The sequence below is a fragment of the Chenopodium album genome, chromosome 9, assembly GCF_948465745.1.
Source record: "Chenopodium album chromosome 9, dcCheAlbu1.1, whole genome shotgun sequence".
Taxonomy (NCBI): Eukaryota; Viridiplantae; Streptophyta; class Magnoliopsida; order Caryophyllales; family Amaranthaceae; genus Chenopodium; species Chenopodium album.
In genome coordinates this window covers 1,162,786-1,175,336 of record NC_137842.1, presented here as the reverse complement: position 1 = coordinate 1,175,336, position 12,551 = coordinate 1,162,786, and the positions used below count along the sequence as shown (strand labels likewise).

General features: G+C 34.2%; 1 protein-coding gene and 2 non-coding genes across 3 annotated transcripts; 2 read left to right on the top strand and 1 right to left on the bottom strand.

The window, feature by feature from the left end:
• The first annotated feature begins 5 nt into the window (after positions 1-5).
• On the top strand, positions 6-78 carry TRNAF-GAA (transfer RNA phenylalanine (anticodon GAA)). The gene has a single exon. It is a non-coding gene; the product is annotated as a tRNA-Phe (tRNA).
• A 4,236-nt stretch (positions 79-4,314) lies between these two features.
• Positions 4,315-4,387, top strand: TRNAF-GAA (transfer RNA phenylalanine (anticodon GAA)). The gene has a single exon. It is a non-coding gene; the product is annotated as a tRNA-Phe (tRNA).
• A 469-nt stretch (positions 4,388-4,856) lies between these two features.
• On the bottom strand, positions 4,857-10,709 carry LOC145559336 (peptidyl-prolyl cis-trans isomerase FKBP43-like). The gene is made up of 11 exons (XM_081620759.1): positions 10,396-10,709; positions 9,994-10,067; positions 9,634-9,869; positions 8,356-8,489; positions 7,545-7,758; positions 6,431-6,647; positions 6,261-6,348; positions 6,150-6,191; positions 5,874-5,922; positions 5,656-5,749; positions 4,857-5,571 (listed from the first exon to the last, which is right to left on the bottom strand). Exons 1-10 carry the CDS (start codon positions 10,406-10,408, stop codon positions 5,671-5,673), a joined length of 1,146 nt encoding a protein of 381 aa, XP_081476885.1. The 5' UTR covers positions 10,409-10,709; the 3' UTR covers positions 4,857-5,571; positions 5,656-5,670.
• Between the last annotated feature and the right edge of the window lie 1,842 nt (positions 10,710-12,551).

Sequence of the window (12,551 nt, the reverse complement as noted above, 5' to 3'; positions counted from 1 at the left end):
AAATTGCGGGGATAGCTCAGTTGGGAGAGCGTCAGACTGAAGATCTGAAGGTCGCGTGTTCGATCCACGCTCACCGCATTTTTAATTTTTAAGGGAAGCTTAAGTGTATTGGTCCTTACTTGCATTTCAAATACCCGGCAAAAAAAAAAAAAACTTGCATTTCAAATTTCTTTCCTCTTTTGTAATTTAATGTGAAACAAATAGAGATTACTATGTACTACGTATATATGGCGTCTTAACTTACATGTAAATTATTCTCTTCGGTTCCAATTTCTTTGCAATCTAGGAAGGTTATAATAGATCAACATCGAGCTCTAATGCATGTTAACTTGCAACATAATTGGTGTATTATTAGTCTAGCATTAAGAGTATACAATCCCTCTAGACTAATGGGTATTTGGTGTATATATATATATATATTGAGATCCAATGAGAAGGACCTTAAAATGAGAAAGATGAGAAGGAACAAATGTGCATATATTTTATACTAAATATGCATATATTTTATATTGAATGTGCATAATTGTGTTTCAAATTGATAAAAAATTTTAGTTTTCTGAAAAAACAAAAATTATGTACATTTGTTCAAAAAATATGCACATCAAGTTTTGATCCAGATCAAATCAATCCTTATTTTATATGCTGCTCTTTCATTATCAATTACTCTCTTCCTTCTTTAGTGTTTGCACTATAACATTTTTTTTTTATTGTTCCTGTTTGGTAATTAGCGGTTAGCTAATTGATAAGAGATGGTTGGATTACTTGTGTTTGACTACCTTGTTGCATTAGTTGTTTTGACTAACTGATTTATAAGAGTTTTTTATGTAGAGTTGTTTGGTAAAATTAGCTTATTATTTGTAGTTGTTTGTTAGTTGAACATATGAAATGACAATTTAGGACATTGATAAAAAAATTTTTACTTGACTAGGATAAGAAATTGGGAGGGCAAGAATGTGAATTAAAGTAACTTTTAGTATAAAATTGTCTTTTAACATTCATTACTCAATAAGCTAATCTAAAAAGCTCTATTTTGTCTTTTAACATTCATTCCTCTTACGTAATTCATGTAAAAACATAGGTAAAAAAAAAAAAAAAAAAAAAAAAAAGGAAAGTAGCTACTGTGATTTTTAAAGAGATGTACCAAGCAGCATACCACCTGCTGTATGGTAAAATTTTCATTACAAATTAGCTTATTTGTCTTAATAAGCTCTTTTTACCAAACAACCAAATTAGATGATTTATGTAGTCAAATCTCTAACTTGGTCAAATAAGCTCATTTTTTTGTCAAAACTTTAATTACCAAACATGGCCATTGTCTTCAAAAAACATATTTTAAATGTTAATTAATACTACCGCTGTTTTTTTAAGTTGACACATTTTGACTTTAGCACTAATCATACATTCCCTTTTAACCTTGTTTTGTGCTTTGAGCAAGTTTAGCCTCAAGTCTTAAGACTTGAGGTGACATCATCATCTTGACTCTTAAGGCTTATGTTTAAGACTTTCCCTATTTTCTTTTTTAATCTCAAGCAAGTCTCAAGTTGAGTCTTTATATTCCAAGACTTAACTTAAGACTTGAGATTGGGACCCTCAACTTAAGACTTGATATTGGGGCCCATCTCAATTTTTTTTTTTTTTTTTTTTTTTTTACATACAATACGTCATATTGAGTCTTAGGACTAAAGTGATAAATTTGGGCAAGTCTTAGGACTAAAGTGATAAATTTGGGCAAGTCTTAGGCCCTGTTTTCATCAGATTATTTTCAGTTCAGCTCTAATAAATTTAGTTCAATTCAATTTAGTTTAGTTCAATTCAGTTCAACTCTAATAAGTTCATTTCAACTTAGTTCAGTCAATGATAACAGGTCCTTAGTGAGTCTTAACAAGAATTTGATAACATTATTTTCAATGGGGACCACAAAAAAATGTTGTCATGGCGCTAAATTACATATACGTAATGAAAAATATAGTAATGTGGAATCTTGTTATATTCGTCACGATATAAATTTTCAAAATATCAAAATTTTATAATTTTTGCTTATCGATAATCAAAGATATAAATGGTTAAACTTATACATTAACAAACGTAATTAAAGAAACGTGTTAATTAAAAAGAAACGGAGGAAGTAACTTTTAAACTAAATTTAATTGATATTTTAAAACGTCTATGACCATTAGAAAAATTAGGTTTGTCTTACCGCGTGTGTAGTTTGTTCAAGTTATATTGGAACTTAATTGATAGATGAACGATTATATTAAAGTAATGGTTATGATATATTGGTATTCAAGGATGTGTACCATTATTTATTAATGATGTAAGACATGAACTTTCCAGGAAATTTCTATGAAAATTATTATTTGTCTTTTGAAGATAAAACAAATTTAACTCCAAGTTTGCATTTAAATTAGTCACTTGTACAATTAAGGAATTTACAATAGATGACCTTACTACTTAGTAATTAGTATACTCCATCCCAATATAAATGAATCAATTATCGGTCATAAAGTTCATATTATTATTTTCTCTGATATTATTCCACAACTCTTTGTTTTTAATGTAAAAGTCAATTTGACAGTGTATTTGCCAAGACATAACTCTAATCATTTATATTTATTTTATACTTAGTATTTAAAATTAGTATTTAAAAACACAAATCACATATTTTCCACATGACACATGTCATTACAAGTCACTCATTATCCCATATGTCACATGTCACCTCCCTTAATGCATTCTATAACTTGGAAATTCAAGAAAGAAAATGAAGGGTTTCATTTCCACCATAATTTGTACATATTACATAAAATATATGAATTATAATCAAAATTGTCTTTTCATTTCCTACACTTAAAATATAACTTAAACTAATACGTCATTTTATATTCCACAATCTTCATGTATATATACCTAATCCTTCATCTTCTTTCAAAGTTCTACTCTAACCAATTTTTTTTTTAAAGTTTTAGCAATGAAACAATTATTTCGTATACTATATCAAAAGTTTCAACTTATGAAAAGTATACCTTTATTTGAAAATAATTTATCCAAGTAACAACCCGTGCATCGAACGGGTCAAAAGGCTAGTTTAATTATAATAAGATATATTTATGCGCCTACACAACACTTGTTAAATCATTTTTCCTAATTCTAATTAAAACAAAAATAAAAAAGAAATGTGAATTATAAGTTTTGATGGAAGCTTCCTCAGATATAGTCAAACCCAAAAAAAAAAAGCAGTTTTGGAAGTACCAATGATTCCAAGTATAGTGAATTTCAACCAATGATAATTTTACTTGCTTTCAATATTTCTCTAATCATAAGTTATCAAGTATACATTGTCTGGTAACCAATAGCATCATCAGATAGATTCATCACGTTGTCATGCATGTAAACCATGTTTTTTTTATTATCTACTGTCAATGTGTTATAATCATGTCTTGTACAAATACTTAATAAGTTAATAGTATCAAAAATTATCCTAAATCTAAGATAAGAATATACGTACCATATATTCTCTATCTCATACAATCATACATTAATGGTTCGCCTCTATAAAAATAGAAGGGAGAACACTCTTACTAGTAACAACACTCACAATATAATTACAACCTGATAACAACAATATAGTGTTAAGGGAAGAGTTTTTATTATTTGTTCGATTTTTAGTGAGGAGGAAGATGAAGATGATGAAGAAAGCGAGCATGATCCTGCTAGTAGTTGCTCTTGTAGTTGCAACAAGGCCGACAACCATGGCTAATGAACCCGGCTTGGGTGAGTTGGGTCAAGGTCAGTTGGTTCGATTGTCAATCACTGCTACCCTTTATTACGATATTCCCTTTGGACAAATTATGGAATTTGCTGCTGCTGCTGCTGCTGCCGCGGCTGATAAAAGCAATGGTGGTGCGCTTACTTGCAAGAATGTAGGCCAAGGTTGCAACGTCGCCTCACCATGTTGTGCCGGGTTGTGGTGTGACAACCCTATGTTGGTGCTTGGGGTATGCAAATTCAAAGTTGATAAACCATCAATGCAGCAACCTTAGCCTTTATTTTTTTCCAAGTTAAGCATTCATGAAAAATTATATGGTACTTTGGAATGAATTATTGGATGCAATGTGTTGTATTAGTAAAAATAAGTGAAGTTGTGATTCTCAAATAATAAAATGAAGTTGTGGTTTATTTTTATGTATTATCATCTATGTTTGAGTAGTTTTTGTAGTACTATTCCGTAATTTTGTTTGTTGAAAATACTGCTTCAATCTTAGCTACAATATTTTTAAAATTTATATATTTAAATTTTAATGATTTTTATATCTTGCGGGGATAGCTCAGTTGGGAGAGCGTCAGACTGAAGATCTGAAGGTCGCGTGTTCGATCCACGCTCACCGCATTTTTTTTATTTTTTAAAAAAAAGAAAATTTTTGGCTCTCTTTTAATCTTTCAAATCGACCCTACTCAGTGGCCAGATGGTTTAATGATAAGGATCGGAAGGGGATGGGCAGTGGCAAGCGTTTGACGGAAGGTTCGTTCAGCATCACCAATCGGTTTCCACTTTCCAGTGAGAAACGAGTTTGGAGGCTGAATTTTGGCTCCACTATGATGGTTAGCCACCTATATCGAAGGCTAATGTGGTTTGTTTGGTGGTTGTCGACTTGGAGGAGAGATGAGAGATGTGGATAGTGTGTCAAGGGGTATGGCGGAGTCAAGGATAGCAAGGATAGAAGCATCATTAAGCACCCTTAAGGCCTTAATACGGGCATTTAGAAGTAAGCGTGGGCATCAAATATCGCTACACTTTGTAAATACTTTCTACTAGTATAACTGTGAGGTTGCCCATATATTCCACCAATAAATTTCATTATTTCTTGGTTTAACAGAAATGGTAAAATTCTATACAAGGATTACAAGTACATTACTCAAAGCGTCATAGCATGTAACTCTACACCAAATACCGCCTCAATGCTGCTCATACTTGCCCCTGTGTCCACTGTAAGCCTGAAACCATGCTTGAATGTTCACTAGTACATCCTGCAGTTTAAGTGAGCTGATGCTGTTGCTCCAAACAGCAGCACTTTTTTTGCTTGCCAAAGAGAGGGCGGAAGATGCATCCTTAGAATAAGATGCCGAAAATCCCATTAATCAATGCATACAACATTTTCTTCACCCATCTTCAAGAAATAATAATGAAAAAAAAAATAAAAAATCCATTGTTTAATTTTCTCACCCTTGCCACACTTTGATGCAAGGTTTCCAAAGTTGACACTTCTAATTTCGTACCTATGGTCGTTTAGCTGACATAAAATTAACTAATTAATACGAGATCAGATATGAGAATCAGGATTACTGCATTTGCAATAACAGAACAATCCATTTACATGTAACCGAAACAAAAGGTTGGTAGCAGTAATCTTTCTATTATACCAAAACCAAGACACGTAGGTGGGTAAATAATTGCCACAAAAATTGCCCCTTGTAAAACATGTACAGAACATATAATCCCCAAAACTGAATCTGATGCATCCTCTCATGAGTCTCAACAGTCTAGCGATGTAAACAAAAATTGCCGAATCCAACCTGTTAAACATATGAAAGTACTCAATTACTGTATAAGTATAATAAAGTAGCAGTAGTTAGCCAAACAGGTAAGTTTGTACTGACCAACTCTATAGCCCATTAGCGAACACGGACTAACTCAACATCCATTATTAACCATGAATTTGGGGGTACGAGATTCGTGCCCTCACTTCCGTATCTGCAAAAATACGCCAGGAACATATTATACAATAAGTACATCATGCAAAACATTTTGAAAGATAGCCCAAAGAACTTGCATATTGATTAAAAAAAAAGAAAAATCACAGTATAAGAAATATTACCCCAATTCAGGCGGTATTTGAAGCCTTCTCTTACCACGAACACGCATTCCTGCAAATCAAAAGTGACAAATTCATCCTTTGTACACTTTTCCTTTACTAGAAGTACAATATAAATGTATGACAGTTATGGAACACTAATTCAATACCAGCACAATTTGATAATTTTGAAGAGCTATTTTCAGCTATGTTAAAGGAACAGTATAAAATAACATTTTGAAATATTGAGTTAAATACAGATATGACTGCATGTTATGCAATGTGGACAGATCGTATTACCTTCTACTCCAAGCTCAAGCCCATCCATAACACGACCTTTACCTGGAAGACATTAGCAAGTGTTAGAAATTGAGACTGTCAAGGAAATGAGCTCATACAAGTATAGCATACCAAGGCGAAATTTGAGAGGATCTTTTCCAGCACTTGAATCAAAAATCTGGTTCCCTTTCTTCAGTTTACCAGTATAATGAATAGAGACCTGAAATCAGTAGAAAGTCAGTAATCAATCCAAAGCAGCCACACTAAATGATAAAGAATCAGCAAACAGTTATCAGACTTACCTTTTTTCCCCTGGAAGCCACTTTTCCATCTTCTTCACCAGCCTCAAGTTCCTCAACAATCAAGCCGCCTGATATTGTCCTTGTGTTGCAATTTATTTTTCCACCAGTCTCTGTCAGAGGGTCTCCAGTTTCTTTTCTATTCTTTCTTTTCTTCTTCTTAGCCTTTTTATCTTCAGTTTGGTGTTCATCAGTTGTATCTCCAGAAACACACCTCTTTCTGCGTAAAGACAAGTTCATAATCTTAATAAAATCACATCTGAGACATCTATAAAAGACCACAAGCAAAATCCAAGCATGAAAACGGAAGTACATAAGATCTTTCATGCCACAATTAATCTGAGAATGAAGACAAAGAAAACAAGAAATGTGTAGCCTTTTATAGAAACCCAAATGTGGAGAAACAAAGGTGTACTAAAAGCTAAAGAGTAAATTCTGGACTTTTTCACCAATCTAAAACCGTGGGAGCAGGCAATGATATGCAGTGATGAGCTATTTTTCATTCACTAAACAGTAGGCATATACAACAAATTCCAGTTATTATATGAATATATGATCATATGTTCTAGTTTTTTTAAATTAAAGTATTCATTTTAATATTATGGATCTCATAACATTACAACATTTTCATGTCCCTTCACATGTTCAAGATTTCGTGAGTCAAGTTTTTGTGATCAAGTTTTCATGCTTATCTGCAAACATTATTTACATAACTTCCTCAGTTCCTCTACTGATGGATAGTACCACACTAACAACACAATGATGTGTCCAATTAGATTTTGAACTGTCAATTAAGAATGTTATTCCATATGGAAATGTGGGAGTGTTGAGACTTCAACACAAATTTAAAATTCATGTAGAGGCTGGGAAACATCATTATAATTATAAGATTACTATCTCTTAACATTAGTGAACACGAAACTCTAAAACCATCATAGAGAAAATAAACTAGTTAAGAGCTCATAATCAAGCCTATTAATAAAGCTTATTAATGGACTTGTGTATTCTGGTACTGGAAAATAAAGCTTATTTAACCTTCAAAAAAAAAAAAAAAAAAAAAATCAAGCCTATTAATGGACTTGTGTATTCTGGTACTGGAAAATAAAGCTTATTTAACCTTTTTGAATCTTCATCACCCATTTCAGAATTTCCACACAGTGAAGAGATAGGCATCTGATCTTCTTTCTCACTCTCAACCATTTGCTCACAAATAGGATCACTAGAAGTAATCTGTTGCGAAATTGCACCATCATCTTCAGATTCACTCAACATATATGACTTTTTAAGGCGCTTTCGGCTGCTCTTTCTGGTCCCAGCTTTCTTCTGTTTTACTACAGGGTAACAAAAATCAAAATCATCTATTCTCTTTTAACCTAGAAATAAACCATGAACTATATCATGTAAAATCAAGTAAAATCAAAAGCATTTCAGTGACAGAACATATAAAGACTCAGATTAAACAAGTGCACAGAACAAAACAAGTTTATCTCTAAGTGCGGGCATGCATATGCGTGAGTGTGCTTTGAGTATCCCACAAATAGGGTAAATGAAGTATTTTATGCATGCCCATACCAACAAAAACAAACTGAATGTGCAAACAAAATCAAAGTTGATTACCATCCAGCATACCAAACATAATTGAACAGAACAGTCCAAGCATTGTTCAAATTCAAGAATCAGGATGCAGCTCACTTCAAGGGACAGGGATAACAGGCACGTGTATCTCATTCATCTTGCAGAAAGGTTCATGAGTACCATGATGGCCTCAAATTCACCAAATATCTCATACATAGAATAAATAAATATAAAGGATTCCTAATCCATGTATATAAGGAGCCATGGATGAAATGACAAAGTATCCACAAATTAGATATATTAAGAATAAAATACCATTACACCATACAGAATGAGCACATCAAATAACATACATTCATTACTAGACGAAGGTGATGGAGCAAAGACTTCTGGATCACTGTCATCAATGAAGCTATCCTCTTCATAGTCGTCATCTGCATTAAGATCTTCTGTGTCCGTCTCTCCAACATCTTCTCCGTATGATTCACTTACAATGCCGTTAATAGAAAACATATATTAAAAGCATTAAAGAGAAAGAAAAGGTGTTGCATGCACAGGTCAATTGGCACCAACATCTCTTCCTGCATTTAATAGCTACATATAGTTCATGAGAAGCATTTTCTTTCAATCTGTAGTTCTGTACAGAAGCAGCGTTGATTCATGGATATATAGCAGGACTTGTTATCACCAGCATTATTTCAGACTATTTACTGATAGAAATCGATAATATATGAAACATAATAATTAAATAATCTTAAATGTAGGGTACATAAACCTCTATCATATTGGTTCTTAAGCCAAACTTTATATATACAATGTGCCTCCCCTAGCAGGTGAGGGAAGTAAGGACATAGAATTACCCTACAATAACAGCGAGCCTTGTTTCTCATAATGCTACAGGCTACAGCTTTACAAAATCATAAAACAGAGTAACTACTCCTGACTCTTGAGACACCACCAAGAAGTCAAAATGAAAAAAAAAAAAAAAAAAAAAAAAAAAAAAAAAAAAAAAAAATATTTCAGTATAACCTTAAAATTCTGTTCATGAATGAAATATACAAAAACTAACAAGGACAAGCATGTAATAATATTGGCAAAGCATCATCAAGCAATAAAATAACAGAAACTAATACTATTGGTAAACTCGAAACTAACAGATACGAATCAACATTTTGGGCAATCAACATCTTCAAGAAATCATAAATTAACCTTATCAGCCTAATTAGCACAATAAATGGGTCACACGCAGCAACCATTAGACTTACTAGCATACTAAAAGTTGTAGATTTGTCGAGGTTTTATCAGCTAATTAGCCTAATTTCATGTGTCCTATGTCCTGCCAACCCAATTTACTAAAAAGCAAAACAAAAACAAATGAGAAACAATACAATCTAGCACTAGTCAATACATTCAATTTCAGTGCTTGGCCCATAACTTTAGTAACTTAAATTTCTAACATCTCCTTCTTAAGTACTCGTAGCTGTAAAGCAAAAACCAGGTTACTTTTGCAAAGCTTATGTCATTTTGGCATCACATAGAATAGAAACACCTCAATATGTGCATGATGAAACACGAAACTAAAGTGTACGATGAAACAATGAGTTTCAAATGATTTGTTTGAAAAAGGATACGACTCATCATCCCCGGCCAAACTACGTCGAGCATTGCCTACAAAGTATCCGGTAAGGTAGACACTACGAGGACCAACAACAGATAAAGTGACTTCTTCAGCCTCATCAAACTCCGAGTCCAAATGAAGGTACTCAGCTTTATCAGGCAATAAAACACACAACATAACAGGAGTCTTCTTGCCAACATTGCACTGAACATAACTCTTGTTGTTTGAAGCACCCATTCCTAGTGTAGCCTATAGTACCCAAAACAACCCAAAAATTATTAAAGGAGATTATTAGTTTATAAAAACTTTATCATTTGATTATATTTGCAACACTTAAATTCCTTAATCAGGTAAGAACTTAAGAAGAAATTACCTGGGAAATACGGAGTTTTCCACATGATTGGTTAGGTGAAAGAGTAAATGGCTTTCCTGGTTTAATTTCAACTCCTACAAATCATCACAATTTAAACAAATACCCATTAATTTAATCCAAATCCTTAGTAAATTTACAATTAGAAAAACCCCATTTTCAAAACATAACTGTAATCCTAAAATCAATCACAAAACAGGCAAAACCCCATAAATTTCAACTAGAAAAACCCCATTTCATAACATAGGTTACAAGACAGCGAACTACAAAACCCCATAAATTTATCCAAAAATTTTCAACAAGAAAAACCCCATTTCATAACATAGGTTATAAGATAGCGAACTATAATTACAATTAAAGTACAATTGAACAAAAAAAACAAGAGAGAAAATAAGAAAAACTGACCCCAAAAAGCCATGTTTGCAGAAAAATCACTTCAGCCCCTCTTCTTACTCTCAATGCAAATACAAATGAGAAATTTGAAATGAAAAAACAAAGAAATTTAAGGACTTTTTTTTTTTCTCTTTCCGAGATGATTAAAACCCAATTTAATTGAACATGGGTTAATTAATCAAACCGCCCTAAAATGTCGAGAAATGAGGAGAGAAAATGAGCATTAAATTGGGTGTTAGTGGCGGTTTTGGCGCCAATTCTAATACGTATTCAGTATTCAGGGGATTGTAGGGTTTTCTATTTGGTTTATTTCCAAATTTGATTTTTTTTTCTAATTTGTAAAGCACGGGTTGTTCAGCCCGATCGCAGCTTGTAATGTAAGCCCACCGTGGTGTTTGAGGCATTGAGCTACTGTACTAGCCTACTACCACCTTTTCAACTTGAAAACCATGTCTAAATTTGTGGGCTAAGCAAAACAAATTAGGAAAAATACACTTTAATAATCCCAACTATGGGCGATTTACTTACAATAATCCCAACTATCGTTTATTCTACAATAATCCCAACTATTAGGTGAGTTTTCCTCCAGCAGTCCCCAAAAGCGATTACCTGCTGAAAGGGTAAACTTTTTTTTTTTGTTTCTTAAATGACACATGTCAGTACAAGAGTGGCCTAATATTGCAATTAAAAAAAAAAGGAAAAAAAAAAAAACAAAAACCATCCCAACCACCCCTAACCCACCAGAAACCGCCACCAACCCTTAGCCAAACCTCCAGACCACCGGAAAATGATCGGGGACCACAGGAAAACAGCCGGCGGGCCCTCCCAATCCCCAACAGCACCAACCACGATCCACCCCAACCCCTATTGCTCCTCCCGCACGGCCAGCGATGCCAATTACTCCGATCCTCCCGCACGGCCAGCAGCGCCTACGCAACCACGACCCCTCCTCTCTCCTTCTCGTGCCTCTTTCTCTCTCCTCCGCTGACGAACACCCACAAACACCCATGCTGACGAACACCGACGAACAACCACCGAATTCTCACGAACACCCACGAATACCCACCGGATTCTCACGAACACCCACGCTAACGATTTGGGTGCGATTTGGGGCTGCGATTTTGGTGCGATTTGGGGCTGCTGGTGGTTTCTCGGGCAAGAGTTAGGTGTTTTGGCCGGTTTCGGGGGTGCGGCTGGTCGTGGGAGTCGTTTCCGACTAGGGTGGCTGGTGAAGGTGGTGTTTTAGGGTTGTGGCAGAAGGTGGAGGTGGTGGTTATGGCTGGCATGGTGGCTGCCAGAATTTCTTTTTGGTTTTTTTTTTTTTTTATTTTGGAACCACTCACACGCTGACACGTGTCAAACAACCTACAATAACAGGTTATTGACTTTTGTTAACCGTTTTGGGACTGCTGGAGGAAAACTCACCTAATGGTTGGGATTATTGTAGGTAAATCGTCCATAGTTGGGATTATTAAAGTATATTTTCCAACAAATTATCCGATTCAGGGTTTTTACTTTTGTACTTCGTTATAGGGTATAAAATATTAAATGCTATCGTCCATATAGAGGAAATTAAAACGCCTTGTCAACTTAGGTGCACTTTGCTTTGTAACACATAAAATGTTAGCTAATAGCTATCCTTGAGGAAATTTTTCTTTTTTTTAACACAAATAGGATACTTATATTATAGCATGATAATGCCTAAGGTGAAAAACACCCGGCCAATAGAGGATAATAGGCTGCCAAAGGCTATTGGCATACCAGAAAATCGATAATTAGGGGGCAAACTAATCCTCTCCCAATTATCTAAGTTTATCCTAAAGCATACAATTATCCTATTACATATAACCGTAGTATAAAAGATAGATAATGCAACATAAAAGATATAGTTTTTGACAGCAGCATTGGGAGTAATAAGCTGCGCAGGATAGCTAAGGATTCTGCATTTCTTGAACCTCCAGAGCATCGGTCTTATATACTTCAGGTGGAGGGTATGAGAAAGGAACATTATCGCCAGTCTTGTATTTGGTTCTGCCCATCGTTGCTAGTATGTCAGCAACAAAATTCACACATCTATTAGCATGAAAAACAATCACTTCCCAGTCTCTTTGCAAGAGTGAAGCAACATCTCGAATGATATTCCCCAAGTCATCATCCTCAAAGGACTT